This window comes from Labrus mixtus, chromosome 18, assembly GCF_963584025.1.
Source record: "Labrus mixtus chromosome 18, fLabMix1.1, whole genome shotgun sequence".
Lineage (NCBI taxonomy): Eukaryota > Metazoa > Chordata > Actinopteri > Labriformes > Labridae > Labrus > Labrus mixtus.
This window is the reverse complement of record NC_083629.1, coordinates 18,499,319-18,515,632: the sequence shown is the minus strand read 5'-3', so window position 1 is coordinate 18,515,632 and position 16,314 is coordinate 18,499,319. Positions and strand designations below refer to the sequence as shown.

General features: G+C 43.5%; 1 protein-coding gene across 4 annotated transcripts in view; it reads left to right on the top strand.

The window, feature by feature from the left end:
• mideasb (mitotic deacetylase associated SANT domain protein b) overlaps positions 1-16,314 on the top strand; it is a 29,222-nt gene that overhangs the window by 438 nt on the left and 12,470 nt on the right. For 2 of the 4 annotated variants that reach the window (XM_061063164.1, XM_061063161.1), the window contains exons 1-7: positions 3,566-3,757; positions 5,894-7,708; positions 9,847-10,116; positions 10,692-11,040; positions 11,342-11,408; positions 14,224-14,366; positions 14,933-15,036. In XM_061063164.1, coding sequence (XP_060919147.1) covers positions 6,155-7,708; positions 9,847-10,116; positions 10,692-11,040; positions 11,342-11,408; positions 14,224-14,366; positions 14,933-15,036 — 2,487 coding nt within the window. In that variant the 5' untranslated portion in view covers positions 3,566-3,757; positions 5,894-6,154. Of the gene's footprint in view, positions 1-3,300; positions 3,378-3,565; positions 3,758-5,893; positions 7,709-9,846; positions 10,117-10,691; positions 11,041-11,341; positions 11,409-14,223; positions 14,367-14,932; positions 15,037-16,314 lie in introns of those variants that run through there. The other 2 variants (XM_061063163.1, XM_061063162.1) reach the window with 2 other exon arrangements.

Here is a 16,314-nt window from a genome sequence, read left to right as displayed (position 1 = left end):
ATGATTTGGTTTAATCCTGATCAAAAGTTAAGCCATCTTTTGTTTTGTCAGTCTTAAATAGGAGGAATCAGTATTTGATTGATTGATTGATTGATTGATTGATTGATTAAATTTATTTCAGACATATCAAAAATACAAAACAAAATGAAAAGCACGAAAATACAATAAACAAAAAACAATGTTCAAATTATTTCACAAAAAATAAAAATAAAAATAAAATTACTTCACATCAATAAAGTAAAGATCATTTTATGCCTTTAAAAATGGGCATGTCTCAAAAATCTCCTTTCTCTTTTTATTAGAGGTTTTTCTTGAAAACATATTTGTTGTATTTTCACTTTCATTTATAGTTTAATCTGCCAATTCATTTCTAGATAAGAGGGTTGCGTTCTATAATAAAAGAAAATGTGAAGAATAAAAAAAGGTTTCTACAAAAAAAATAGTGAAAAGGCCAAATCTCTTAAGGGTGACTTAAAACGCAAATTTGCCTTAATAGGAGATATTACATATCTGTTCAAATGTTCTATCAGTTGGTGGTTGTGTGCGTCTGTGCATCAACTAAATGATCAGTCAGTCCACGCTGATTCACAGGAGGTAGACATCTGATGTCAGACTCAAATTCTTGTCAACTGCATCTATGACAGTATTCAGTTTATTTTCAAGCAAGCAACAAGCAGGAGGGGAGACTGGTGCCCTGCAGAGTCTGTCTGCCACATGCTTGGTGATGTTTGTGCTCTAATAGTCCAATGTCTCCTACACTGTTTAATAGAAGGCTGGCTGTATGACTTACTATTATGATGGGTCCTTTTTCATTTAGACATTGTAGACTCGTAGCACAAGAACAGGTGTTATAAACAACATTAAAATCAGGACGGTTCTATTCAAATGTCCCAGTGATCTGTGACAGTTTCACACTGAGTCGTAAATTATGAGCGATGCTTTTTGCACTTCTTGTTCCCTCTTCTTCTTAAAGGTCAGTTGGTCTATGAATGGGTTATTGTTTTTTTATGACTTAAATCAGGTCAGTCAATCAATAAATCTGTATTATTTGCATAGCATAAAGTCAGAGCAAATATAATTCAAGACACTTTCACAATCCACCGTGAGCACAGCACTAAGTCTAAGCAACATTTCAACAAGAAATATTGTCTTTTAAGAGTCAGAAACCGGTTGGGTGGGTGGGTTTTTTATTTTTATTTTTTAATTTGAGTATTATTTGTACTCTGTTTGTTTCTCTGTTCTTTACATTGCATGTTATTGCACTTTATTTCTTAACTACCTTATTTAAATATTACCTCTAGTGCCTATCAATATATCTGAGCTTCAAACACCATCAGGGTTACATGCACAATGGTAATGACTATAAAAATGAGTCTGAAATATATTCTGTCCGATTTACTTGCGCAATAAAAGATATTTGAATTAAGAGTCAGAAACCTCGAACAGAACCAGCGACTCATGTTGAGCAGCCATCTGCTGTAACTGTGTCAGGCTTGGAAAGTGGGTTAGAGGGAGCTGCACAAAGAAAGAGATGGATCGAGAGGTGTTGGGTTGACTCGAGCAAAAGAAATGTTCACGCTCGTATGGCATAAAAGTCCTCAGTAAATACCCCGCTCAAGAACTTTAATTCTTTAACAAGTCTTAAAAAAAGACAGTCGCTAACAATTGGCTCAGTGGGACTAAAGAGGATGTCAGCGAGTTTAAATCTCATTATGACAGACACGGACAAGTTGAAAGCTTGGTCACCCAAGTGAACTCCAGTGACACAGTTATGGTAAGTGACCATGCTGTTTGCTTTGGTTGAAGCACTTAAGATCAACTCGTTTCTGCATAAAAAATGAAACTGGTAACTGTTTGGTTATCCAATCTGTGTGGCCTTCAAATATCCGGAGCATTGGCCTTACATTGTTGTGCTTTTCATATTGCAAGCTCCAGGTACGATAATTACACAACTGTAACACCTCGCCTTTAATATTCATCACAGAGGCATAATGGTGGGACCAAGTTGTCCCTCCCCCTATAGCTCCTCCCCCATCAGAGGTAGTAACAGAGGCGTTCCAGGGGCAGTATAGGATCACTTTAAGACCACAGGGGGGAAACAGTAATGTGTGTGTGTGGAGCCCTTTCTTTTTTTTTCTGTCATGCTTCTGCAACGCTGTAGTGCAATGTGAAACGGGCTTGGACATCAATATAACGCCATTGCAGAATCAATATGAACGTTTAAAGGCGTAGTGATAGCAGAGCTTTGTTATAGTCGCAATCTCAAAAGGGCCAAATGACATAAGATACTGCTTGTTCTCCTTCTGGATTTCTATATAATAATGCTAACATTACAGTATTTACTTTCTGTTAAAACGCCACGTGGTGGAACATGAGACAAAACGGCAACAATCTAGATGAACACATGTGATAGCTCCAACTTAAACAGTCTGCGTCGGTTGGGATGATGGATGGATGGACCTGCTAAGGAGCGGGCTATAGATAGCTGACAAAATCCCTGGAAAGTTACCTGCTCTGCGTCCAGAAACATGTGCCACACCTTATGAGAAATCAAGAAAATAATGAACAGATTAGGCATGAAGACAAATAATTATTTACAGCTGTGCAAATCATTCTTTTTTTTAAAAACTTTTCATAGATAATACTTTCTTAATCCCAGGTGGACATTTGGCTGTTACAGTATATAGCAGTAGGAAATATAGAATATATAATATAGAAATTATAGAAGAAGCAATAAGAACCAAGTGAGAGTATCTGGAAAATAATTATCTATGAACGAGCGCAGGCAATTTAATAAATAAACAATATTTACAAATATAAATATACAAAATGTTCTGTATTAAAACAGTGTAGATGTTGAACTCTTTACAGGATAGGTTGATTTGTGATGCATGTGTAGTTGTATTTTATTGTATTCCAACTATTTTAAACAGCTTCAATTTAAACAAAACTGTTTTTTTTTTTCATTTTATTTTACATCTGGGGCCATTCTTCAGCTTCCATAAATAACATCCTGGATTGCTGTGTCATGTGAAAACACCACGCAGACATTTCCTGAAGAATTCGTCAGAATAAGGAAGTGTGTGTGTGTTGAGTTGGAAAGAAAAGTGAATGTTAATCGGGGTGTGCCCTTCTCCATCCATCCATCCCCACGTTCCTCCCATGTGTGTCGGAATTTCCCGCATGGACTGAGAGGGCTCTTGCTCCGTAAATTACAGCGCCTTGCGTTTCATAGGAAGACCTTATTTGGGCATGGAAGTGGGTGTGGCCAGCGAACTGATGGCTGGGGAAAGGAAAAGGAGGAGGAGGGAGGGGGGGGGTCACAAGACAGGCAGAAACACGGAGTGACTCGATGTACACCAAAGGCCGCATTGCTAGTGAGGTTTTTTTTGTGTGTGCAATCCTAGTGCAATAATGTGCAACAGACAGCGGCGGCACTGAGCCTGCATTTCTGCAGATTATCGCTGCGTTTCCGGTCGGGACGAACTCGTGTTTATGCACCGACCCCCTTTTTCCTCTTGACTTTAAAGCGGGAGGAGGGGGGCTAGTGGTGGGGGGGAAAAAAAGTACCCGTGAGTGAGGTCAGCAGCAGCATAGCATGAGTCAACCTTGGGGATGAATGCAGTCATCATCGCGGGTCTGTATCGTCCGGGGCCTGCTGCTGCTGCTGCTTCTGCTGGCTGCGCGGAGCTGCGAGCATGCGATCCTGCGGAGCTGAGCTGAGCTGCCGTCAGTAGCAGCTTTCATGACGAACACAGTGAGTATCGGGGGCGGAGGGGGGGGACAGCAGACAGACAGGGCTGGAGCCGTGGTGTCGATGACTGTGGGGTTGTTGTTGTGGTTCGACAGTGCATGTTATTGTGGCACACAAGCTCTGCTGACAAAAGTTTTGTTTACCTCGCAGAAGAGAGACGGACTCGGCGCTGCTGCCGACGAACGCCTCCATACGGGAGCTCACCATGCCTCTTTTCTGTCTCCAACACACTGTTTTTTTTTTGTTTTTTTAATGTCTCAATCAAAGCCGATCGAGTGCATAGAACAAGACGTGACGTATTAAACCCTGTTGACAAGTTGAATCGATCTGTGGTGGGTGTAAACGTCACACAAGACTACATTTATTGCAGCTTTGGGGGGGGCATGTAACGGACTGGATAATCCGTCCCTGCAACAAAATAGGTTTTCTCGTCATTTGCGCTGAGCTCGGCTGTTCGCAGAAGGGGACGTAGAGAGAGAAGGAGGAGGGAGGTCCAGGAAGAGTTGTTGTCGTGGACGGACTCAGCATGTTGTCTTTATTTTGTCGTCTCCTGCACGCTTGCAGGCCTTGTGGATGCCCGCTGCACGATGTGTGCGCGCCGTCCCACACGGGCCGATGTAAATTAAGAAACGGCGATGGATTAGGGCGGCTAATGGCGCTTGACATTTATTGTAAGCCAATTTAACGTGTTGCTTTGTTTATTGGGCTAAACCCTCGGCTTGTGTAAGGTTGCACTTGTGATGCGTCACGATGATCCCCTTTTGCCTCACAACAAGCATGGTCGCTCAGTGATCAGCAGTAAAAAAAAAAGAAAATGTTTCTGCTCCAATGCAGGCCGATTCTGGGCAACAACAACAACAACAACAAAAAAAAATAATTCTAAATGCATGTTTTTCCACATTGCTATAGGCATGTGTTGCATCACGTGGTATAGCTGATGCACAAACAAACAAGCACTATTTGTCAGCCACATTGCATGGTCATTCACTTTCCTTGCCCTGTGGTGCCATGGAGCCAATGCAGGATCTGAACAGCTGCAGCTGTCTATTTTAAGAAGCTTGTGTTTTACTAGGCCACCGGAGTAAAGGGTGATGAGTGTCAGTCACTGCCAAGGCTGCCAAGTCCATTTGTAGAGAGTCTAGTATTAATTTATGCAACCGGGATAACAAGTAGTTTTCAATGTGCTTTTAATACATACATGACTTTAGCTTAATAAAAAATCTTAAAAGGTTTTTCTTTTTGGAATGCTGCACAACAGTGACAAGCTTGAAGTCTATACAGATGGAGCAAGAACAGAGAGAAACAGTGGGTATCTGTGTGCATCCTGCAACTTGGCAGACTGCACTGTGTCAAAATCTGCTCGAAAAGGCTTACCATCGAGTATTTCAAAAAAAAAAAAATCATCATCACAGGTTGCCACAGCAATTTTCATCCATTAAAGCCTGCAAGGCTGTTCTGACTTTCTCCCCCCTGCTTTCTTTTTTATTTTTTTTCCTTCTCCCTCATGCGCTGATTTTGTCATCGTGACTCATGCTTGCTTGCTTACTTTCAGTTGCTCTTTTTTGAGTGTGCGTTCACGTTCAAATGGCACGGGTTCCCCTTTTTCTCTGATGAGTCATCGTTTGTAACAAAAAAAAACAAAAAACGAGAGGTTTCACCTTCAACCTTCCGCCTGTTCTGGTAGTTTGGCAGGAAAGTAAGCACGCGTTCCGTTACTGATCTGTCCATCCATAAAGGAGTTTTTGATTGTAAGAAGTGACGACACATTCTCAGGGTGTTTTATGTCCCCTGTCATTCATTTTTGTGCATTACTATCCTGTCATGACATTTCCAGGGTGTTTTAGCCATCGACGTACATCCTAGATCAGGTGTACGTGTTCAGCTGCAAGTAGGACATTATCCCTGTGTCATGTGATCTTAGTGAATAATGACACAGTGTAGACCTGCCCCTCCCCTCCTCTATTCTCACACCAGATACCTTTCAGTGGAAGTCTATTGTTGAAAAAGCAAACAGCAGGTTTTTACATGGTTGAGGCGGGGTTGATAATGACCCCCCCACCCCCCCCTTTCTCCTCCCTGTGGGGACCCCTTTGGTCTGATGGCTCAATGCTTGACCTCTCTCTCGTTTTCTCTATGCAGGGTGTTGCCCATGAATGAGCAAAACACGTGGACTACTTCAGATCTGCTCACCCCCAGGCCAGCAACCTCTGAGTGGGTCACTGAAGGACTTCAGAGGGGGAAGAGAAGATCAACTTCGCAACTGCTCACTCTGAAGTCAACGTAGAATCACAGCTTTAACTTAATGTGGGTGCCCTTTCATTTTTGGTTTGATATATATTTACCAAGTGGAGCATTTAGAGCTGGTTTTCGCTGGAAATACTCACCTGGTTCGGCTTCTTCATGCCCGTCATGAGCGTACCAGCCCAGCAAAAACCCAGCGCCAAAAGAACGGGCAAACGCATCACATTTTTCAACGAACAAAGTGTAGCAATGAAGGAAGGTTCTCAGCACCCTGAGGGCTCGTACTATGTTGCGGGTGGCACCGCCTCAGACCCTGGACAGAGCGAGGCTGCAAGTACTGTTACCTCGAACCAAGAGGGCCCTCACATGTACCTCAACTCTGTCATCTTCAGCCCAGATAAAGGAGACCAGAGCAGGGGTCATTATCAGCAGACTGTGCCGATGAAGTGGGCGCACCAGGAGCCCAGTCAGCAGCAGCCATCCCTGTCCCAGCAGCAGAGAGCCGCCCCCTGGAATACTATGACGAACTGGGGACAAAACATTGCTAATTTCATTGGCGGAGTTAATGTAACGGACTCAAGGACCCAGAATGCATTTGTGAAGTCCATGCACGACACTTCAGGCTTACAGCCCCCAAATAGAGCTGCAGAAAAGCAGCCGCTGGGAGCGAACCCTGCTGTTGAAGTGTACAGAGATGCCGTTAAGGCTCGTGGTATGGACTGGGAGCAGCAGCAGCAGCAGCAGCAGCAGCAATCCCAGGCCTTTCAAGAGACCTTGAAACCTGGGGCCCTCAACCCCCAGCAGCACAGCGCATTACACCCAGGAGGAAGCTCAGTGCTGCAGCCCTTCCAGTTGGCCTTTGGTCAGCCCAAGCAGCACCTGCCGGCCTACTACCAGACCTTTCAAGGCAACAGAACAACCCTACCTAACCCACCCATCTATTCAACACAGGCAAAACCCCCGCACCAGTTGCAGCAGTTACAGAAGCAAGAGCAAATACAGCGCCAGCAACAGCAGCAGCAGCAACAACAACATCACATAATCCAGCAGCAAATTCAGCAGCAGCACCATCAACAAATGCAGCAGCAACAAATCCTTCAGCATCAACAGCATGTCCAGCAACAGCTACAGCAGCAGCAACAAATACAGCATGAGCAGCAGCAACAAAAGATACAGCAACAGCTCCAAATTCAGCAAATGCAACATCAGCAGTTGCAACAACAAAACCCTCATGCGCTTGACTTTTACCCCGTTACACAAAATGCACAACCTCACCCGCATCCACAGCCCGTGGTGGTACACTCCCAGGAGCCCTCTGCTCCAGCTCCCCCAAAGATCCAGGAGCCAATCATCCAGGATATCACCCCAGAACCCCAGCAGCCCTCAGATCCACTGCAACCCCCACTCCAGACTGAGCCTCTGTCCCAGTCCCAAGCGCAGACACAACTCCAATCCCAAACGCAGCTACGCAGATCACGGCGGCTCTCAAAGGAAGGAGGGGCGCCGTCCGACAACCCTTTTCTCTCTGTCTCATCAGATCAGGCCACCTCAGGGGTGCAAGGGTCCCAGAACGGGGCCCGGGACATCCAGGCAGCCCCAACAGGCGTCATCCAGAGCACGCGCAGGAAACGCAGGATCTCCCAGGAGGTCAATTTGGAGACCCTTGCTCAGAAAGCGTCAGAAATGGAGTCCCTGCCTTCACATATTGTAAAGGTAAACACTCAGTGGAATGTTTCAACTTTCCTTAACTGTCTTCTTTCATTGTCTTTCTTTCTTTTTTAAATTAACCTGTCTTTCTTTTTCCTTTCGTTCCCATCTGTTTCATCTTGAGCAAAACAATAATAATAATAACCATAAACAGAGAAGGACTGAGTGTTCTGTATCCTGACGGTTTTATTGCAGTTCTTTTCTAAACAGCTCACCCCAAGTCCCCTGGAAGTCTCTATTTGCAAATATCTCAGCAAGAGCAAAAAAAATAAAAGAAAATCATTTTTTTTTGTGTAATCCTAGGTCGTAATTGCAGTGGGACTTCAGCTCCCTTAACAAGAGCGAGAACTGGAACAAACTGCTTAAGGCAGCTGCCAGGCAAACTGCGCCAAAACTTGTGTTGTTTGTGATTAACATGCTGCAGGGAGAGATGCTGAATGTAATCAACACCCGGTGAAACATAAACCACAGAAATGATCCGCTTTGCTCTACCTCATAAGGGGAAAAGACACCTTGCATTATGTGTTTTTCCAGCTTTATTTCATGTACTTCTCCAACAGCTTCAAACACAAGTCTTCACCTTTTTTTTCCCGGATTCAGTGAACAAACTTTAGAAATGACTGGTCTGAAGTCATACGCTTATCTGTGTTTACGTGCTGAATGTCTTGATTGTGCAACAAGTTCCGTTGCCACACAGCAGTGAGTCAGTAAGTTTGTAGCTCTGCATGGCTGTGCCCTCGCGTTCCCTCGCAGGTTAGCTGATCATACTGAAAGTGTGTTTAGTTACATGCCTGCACACCTCCCCCCCCCCATCCCATCAAAGGAGAGAAACTCCAGCCTGGCCTCGTCTGCCCCATCCCTCCCCCCTCCCTCTTTACAGGGAGGGGTGCAGGGTTGCCCTGCCTGCAGTGCTCAGCAGAATATCTCTCCACCGCTCTGGTGTAGGGGCTGGAGTTTTCCACCAGCAATAATGAGAACAGATCCAGCGTAGCCACACTGCTGCATGCCTGTCTGCCCGTGTAGATGCAGCATGCAGTGACAGAAAGAAGCTTTCTTCCACTGGCTTATGATGTGGTGTTAGAGATTGCTTTGAAGTTGCTTCCGAATTGATCGTTGCTCTAAAGCACACTGGTTGCTGAGGCCCACTCATTATGGTAACTCAAAGAAAAATGTGAAGAATGCTCTTTGTACATCTCTGTCGCTTAAAAGAAGTTACACTTCTGCATCAAGCTGCATTTTTTTTGGGGGGGAGCCTTATGTTGAAACAGTTCACACATTTCAAACTGAACCTTATGTGTTTTTAATGCATATTGTTTTAAGCAGTTTGTGTTTGAGAACACATCTAATGCTTGTTTAATGCTGTATTGACCGGTCTGTTAACTCTCCATTGGAGTATTGATTTACTTTTCGCTTTGTACTTTGCTTTTTTTTTTTTAAGAATAAATGTTGTAGGATTCTCCTTCAGGTATTGATCAGAATGAGGGAACCTAGAGATGATGAGTTAACAGTCACCAAAGAAAAAGTAGAGATTTGTTGTGATGAGGTGTGTTAAGGTCCAAACCTTAGCTTCACTGTTAAAGTTGTCTCCTGTTCATGCGTTTTGAAAAACATTTCTCCTTAAAGTCTTACCGTGATCAGCTTGTGAGCTGCAGTTTGGACTGCCAGCAATAACAGGAAGATGAAGCTCTCTTTGATTTTTGCCTCAAGTCTGTCAAAAATGTCACAATAGGCCGGTTTAAGGAGCCCCAACTCCTTTGATGTGGTTAACCCCCAAAAGACATTCAGTTTATGGCAGACACTAACCATCATGTTGCTCACTGATTACTCAGAATATTGTTTTCTAGATGAATCCTTTTTCTAATTAGGATTGTCTCTTGGCCAATTTAAGAGAAAACGGGAAAGGTCCGCACACTATTCAGCTCCCAATGAACAACTTAATTAAAGGCAACGTTTCAATCCAAAGGATCTTCTTCTGGCCATTTTAAAAGTTTGTCTTAGAAACTTGAGAATGTAAGTTATTCTTTTACGTAGAGGTATCATAAACCAATGTTTGCACAACAATGCAGCAAATGAGTGCTAGTAAATGTTCTGTAAATGTTCAATTTTAAATTTAGCTTTGTACATTTTTGAATTGTCTCCATCAGGACCCTCACAGGCCGTGGAGTCCCACTCAACCAGAAACTAACGCCAAGCGACCCCGAGATGAGAATCTCCTTCCGCTTGTCATCCCCGTGTCCGTCCCCGTGCGAAGGCAGGAGCCCTCCTCTCCTGACAAAGATGAGGCGGCGCCGGCCTCTCACTGGCCCCACAGGCCCACAAACCCTCAGGACCTCGGCCACTCCAACCACAAGCCCTCCGTCATCGTTACCCGGAGACGCTCACTCAGAAACTCTTTATCAGAAAGCTCAGAGCAGGTTGGTCCACATCGATTCTTTGCTGCTTTTTCTTTCTTTTTTTTGCACTGAGTGTACTTTGACACCATTTTTGGAGTTGGTGCATTTCTTATATTTATATTTATATATATAAATGTCATTCATTCAAAAGTCTTTGAGGGATGTGGAGGTGTAAGGACAGTATTTCTCATCTTCTGTCTGTCTAAACTCTTGTTATTAAATCCTTGCATTTGTGCCACACCTCCCCCTCCCCCTCCATGCTTAATGTCCCCCCTGCCCCCATTTCAGTCATCCACACTTTTCTCCCTTTCCCTGTTTCATTTGGGGGGGGGGGGGTTTGGTGAACTGGTTGCCCTGCCCCAGATCAGACAGATTATCAGGGTTTAGCAGTGCCATACTGTACATAATGTACAACGTTGTACCATACAACGAGGGGTTGGGGTGCCTTTCTTTTACTCCAGGATTTCCTTGGATAAATGTAGAAAACGCTAATTGATTGCTGATCAGAACTGTTATAAAGTAATAGTTTGATTGAAACAATAAAGTGCAGACAGAGAGATAAATTTTAACTGTTTCAAACAATTTTTCCTCCTTAGAACGGAGCTGACGGCGAGCGGGACGATGACGGCAAAAAGTCAAAACGGCGCCCCCGGCCCGAGCCCCTTTTCATCCCGCCGCCTAAACCTGGTTTATTCATCGCCCCGCCGGTCTACTCCAGCATCACACCTTACCAGAGCCACCTGCGCTCCCCTGTTCGCCTCATCGACAACCCCCTCACCATTCCCCCCTACACGCCTCCGCCAATCCTCAGCCCGGTTCGAGAGGGCTCTGGCCTGTACTTCTCCACTTTCCTGTCCTCGGCTGCTGCAGCTGCTGCAGCCAGCGGCCAGGGCCTGCCGCCTCCTGCAACACCCAAGTCTGCAACACGCAGCCTGTTGCGCTCCAGTAAGTGATAAATATTTAGCATATAGGACTTCCCTGAATTATCCGCAGGACATGAAAACTGCGGGAATCCATTTCTGGCAATAATTAACATGTGTTATCTCTGTGGATGATTTAGAATTTCCTCCCTTCAAATTTTAGAATGAAGTCTGAATCAAGGACCATTTTGTGCATCACATATTCTTGTTTTTAACCTCACAAGTTAGCCTTAATGATGTACATCAAAGTCTAAGTCCTGTGATCATTACAGAAACCTTTTTTGAAAATGTCACTGAGAGGATTATGTGTTCCTGCTTCTTTTCAGACAGCTGTGACATCACACCACCAGTTCTGACTGCTATGAGCGAGGCCACTCCAGTCAGCATAGAGCCGTGAGTATTTCTCTCCCAGCACCCGCCAAGTCATCATCCTTCATTATGGAATGGAACTTTTGAAGGGGGGTTGGTGTGTGTGTGTGTTATTTTTCAAAGACACCCAAAGCATGCATTATCATCGCTGAAGAAGCAGTTCTGCAATCAATTATTCAAACCATCACACTGGGCTGAATCTTGAAACGTCTTGAAAAGAGAACACGGACCTTTTTGAAACCTTAAACCCAGTCCTTTAAAACTGCACTCCTCTCCACCGCTGTCACCACTGGAATCTTTTGCCCTGTCATCCAGCGAGCATCAATGCCAGCATTGGTTTTTCTGATTTAGCTACGCTGCCTGATGTCTATCTCAGTGAAAGTGCATCCCGTCGTAACAGTTCCATATCAACTGTCATAACAAAGCCTTAAAGCCTTTTAAAACCGAATAGCACTAAGTACATCTGAGGCCTGTTTCTGTGCTCTATAAAACATATCTGCAAATTGATTAGAGTGGCCTGATATCCAGCGTCAAACGTCGTACTATATGTGGCCTTTGTTGATACCAAAAATGTAATCTTTATGGTTTAAAATCTCAGTGATTTAGGGACTCTTTAATAGTTACCGAGGCAACAGTAAGTGCAGATTAACATAAAGGCAAGGACTCATTGAGCGGCTATTTTGACAGAAATTCAACAGAAGAGCAACTGGTGTGTCTGTTCACAGTGCAGCCAAACAGACTTCTATTGTTGCACTAAATAAATAACTGTGATCAATTCATCCGCAGTCTGCTACCAGTCAGCTTGCTGAGGAGATTGAAATGAAAAAATGTTAAATTGCTGCACTTCTGGCAGTGGCTTCCTAGTCACAGCTTCCCTATGTTTCATAACTTTAAACACGTCACGTGAAGAAGCAGCAGTGTGAAGCTCATTTCACAGTTTTAATAACTTTGACTCTTTTTAAAGAGCATCACTGATATATCTGTTGGACATACTGTATGGTGGAATTGGCCCTATCACCATAAACTGTATTAAACTTTGACGTAGCCTCAGTGACATCACCCGTTGGTTTCTGAAGCGCATTTTGAGGCCCAACAATGGAAGTCACCATATTGGAAATTCTGTCAACCTTGTCACAGGCACAGAGGTGGAGCTGAGGCAGGCCTTAAGCCTCCTGACAAACAGCAAAACTGCGCTTGCTTGCAGTCAGATCAGTCTTGATAAAAACAAAACGGTCCCCCAACCACATTGTCTAGGTGTGCCTTTGAGTCTGACTTTGAGTACAAGTCAGTGGGACTAATATAAAGTCAGACAATCACAATAAATCTACTTTTTTTTCACACCATTAAACATAAAACAGATATATTTGTATATATGTGCCAATATTGGGCAATGTGAAATCTTTTAAAGCCGAAAACAGTGCCCAGAGTTTTAAAGAAAAGGTGTCAACCAATAGTTGTGTCGAGCAGAGCTCCCTCGGACTCCGTCATTTGCAATATTCTCTGCAGCAAATATAGCAGAGCGTCAAAGTTGAGCAGACTTTCAAATTCACAACGAAAGGTCTGTTTTAAATCCAGCTCAAAAAAATAAGCTTATTATCTGACATGAAAGCCATCTGTGTATTTTCACCTTCATAGTCAATATTAGTATCTCAAAAACCTGTCCCAGAAAAGTATTCTGATTTACATGCTGCACCATCGCATGCATGTCGAAATGTCTCCTGCAGTAGGAACCGTTGCTGCAATGGCTGCAGACTCGCTACTAGCAATACTAACTCGGTGACGGAGAGCTGAATACCTTGAATGCTTTTGCAGAATGAAATGGCCATAAAAAGTATCAAAAACTGGTTTGAATTTGATGTCATATGAAGTGTGTCAACGGTGCTCTTAAACAACCTTGAGCTAAGTAAGACCCAAGTAAGAACATGGCTGACATCCAAGTGACTCAATAAATGTAAACACAGTCATTGATTGCTTTTATGTTTCTGAAATCTGAGCAGCAAAGACAGGGGAGCATCAAGGGCACAGAGACACTAGCTAGTTAACCTTTAAACGTATAATCAAAGATTCTTCTTTGTTGTTTTTGCATCGACTGCGAGGGGAAGTCTATGGGGGGGGGGGTTGCATTGTGAAAGCTGTTGAGCAGTGAGTCAGGGGTCGAGCCAGCGAGGCTGCACATAAATCGCGCTTTCAGCTGTGCCTGGTGCACTCCCAAACACACCAGAGCAATCCCAGTTGAACTTTTAGCAGCCCACCTTCCCTAGGGGAGGCTGCCAGAATACACACACTCATCTGGAAACACTGCAGGCCCACTGGAAATGCAGGGGAGGGAGGGAGGGAGGGGGGGGGGGCATTCTGGAACAGGATTATCTGTTAATGTAACACACTGCATCATTTTCACAACTATAGCACTTAGGATTCTGGTTTCAGCTGACATTTATGCTTAAAAGGATGCACGCATTTATTGGATTTTGAGTCTTTTCTTTGTACTTTAATGTGACCTTTATCCCACATCCAAATGAGGATCCACTTCCTTTTTCTTTTATGGTTTTAAGAAGTACACGTTGCACATTTGATTTATCAGGCTGAGAGTTCCAGAGAGCTCTGTAACAAAATAGAATTTGAAAGAGCTCAAGATTTACTGTTCACAGAGGCTCAACAATAGTCTGATGACTTAAACACCAGGGCTTGAAAAGAAAGCCAAGAAATCAAATCATGATCTTTTAAATAAAACAATACATGTGAAATTGATACTTGATGTCCGGACATAAACGGTGAAGAGGATGAATTCTGTATAAGCAGATTCAAACAGTGGTCGCTCACACCAATGTCCTGTTTCCAGGCGGATAAATATTGGGTCTCGATACCAGGCCGAGGTTCCAGAGCTGAGGCAGCGGTCGGCCGTGGAGTCGGATCGTCATCGAGCGGAGCAGGTCTGGGCTCCGCTGACTGAGCTGGAGGAGAAACCGGATTTTCAGCAGAAAGGTAGAAACGGCATTTCAAAATTGTTGTGTCACCTGAAACTGAGCACGTAAATACTGCAAGTGAAGGAGCCAAGTTTAAACAAGTTTTCCCTCTTTTCTGCCGTTTTGACTTTTTGTTTTCAATTTCTGTTAAATTTGTATTCATTTTTAAATGTGTTTATTTGTTAGTTTGAGCATAGAGTTAAAACGTCATTATCAAGGTGTTGCAATTCAGGAGTTCTCTACAAGTGCAGCACTGTTTACACACAGTTCAATATATGGAGCCATTATATTGGTACAAGAAAATAATCTCTCCTCTGTATGCAAGATAACAATTAGAAAAGTAATAATAATAATACATTTTATTTAAAGGCGCCTTTCAAAACTCTCAAGGTCACCTTACAGAGCAGAGATAAAAACAACAAAGTAACAACACAACGATAAAATTAACATTAAAAAAAACACAAATGGATGTAAAGGAGTTATGAGAACGGGTGGAGAATGATCGGACTGAATATGCCAGTTTAAAAAGATGTGTTGTAGTGGTGTGTAGTTCCTCTAAAAACTCTGTCTCTTTGTCTCTCTCAGTGGAAAACCTCATGCAGCTGGCCTGCTCCAGTGTTTTTTGTGGAGGAGGCACCAACCAGGAGTTAGCCCACCATTGTCTGCACGAGTGCAAAGGGGACATAATGGTAAGCAGAACAGAAAAGAACAATCCATATTGACCGGCAAGTCGTGGAGTTGTGTAGTGTTGTGAAATGAGCCGGGAGCTGTGTTCTGCTGTGTGGATTCAGGTTTTCGTCTAACCCACACATCAACACCGAGCTGCATCTCCTTAAAGATTCCTTTGACACTCAGAGAGCCTGAATTCCTCTTTCAAATTTCTCGACCCACTATTTTAAAAATGACTTAAAGGCTGTTTAAATCTGTGTCTCTAAGTGATTGTATCTTGCATAAACGCAGTCTTTTCTGCCAAGTTGGAACTGTCATGCTTTTAAGCTCAGAGACATCAGTGTTTTTGTTTTTCTGTCCATCCACAACAGCGCTGTAACAAAACGCCCTCGTTACTTCTTTGTATATTCTGCAAGAGCGTTATGTTTACATTGCGTTGACGGTGTTGTGGAAGCACAACGTGTAGAGAAACAGCTCCACATACACACATACTCAGACATTATCCCCCCCCCCATAACGCCTCTGACATTAATAGTGAAGGCGAGACGGCACAGACGCATAAATATCGCACATTGTATGGGCAGTCTCAATTGGGCTTTTGTTAAGTGGTAAGAAATGGGCCTCCTGAAAACATCCTGAATGTTAAGGGCCCGCCCACCACCACAGCCAGCGTCCAACAGAGGTAGTCTCTGACTCTGAGGTTCATGTGTGAATGAGAAAGTCAGGAAGATTTGAGGGTTGGCCTGCCTGACATTTTCTAGAAATTTTCACAAATGCACATGTGAAAACTGGGATTAAGCAGCAAATACATAAGTACCAGGCGGTTTATGTGTTGATGTGTCTCTATTGATCAAATCTGATCAGCCCATACCTTCAAAGTATTTATAAAGTTAACTTTTTTTTTTAGGAGTTTCTTTTTCTAAATTCATAAAATATTTTGAAATGAATCATTCCAATAAGCATGTTGTCACACTGAAAGTATGCAGGGCTGTGTGAAAAAACTAAATCGAGTAAAAAAGCAAGTCTTGAAACTGACCAGCTGCATGTAAACCTCATGTTTAAATGAATCAGGCTGCTGCAGTGCACGCTCACTTTGTCCCACTTCCTGCCTGAACTTGATAACTTGATAACCTGATTCTTTTGGTGCATCTAAATGTGGAGATCAAATGTCTTCATTTGAGCTCTCGGATGATTGCTGAACGGATGTGACTGAACTGTTGACTTTCAGTTTGCTAAAGATTGAAACTCTGTGGCTGAGGCGACAGTACAACGGTTAAGATGTTTAACCAGAGGCAGAT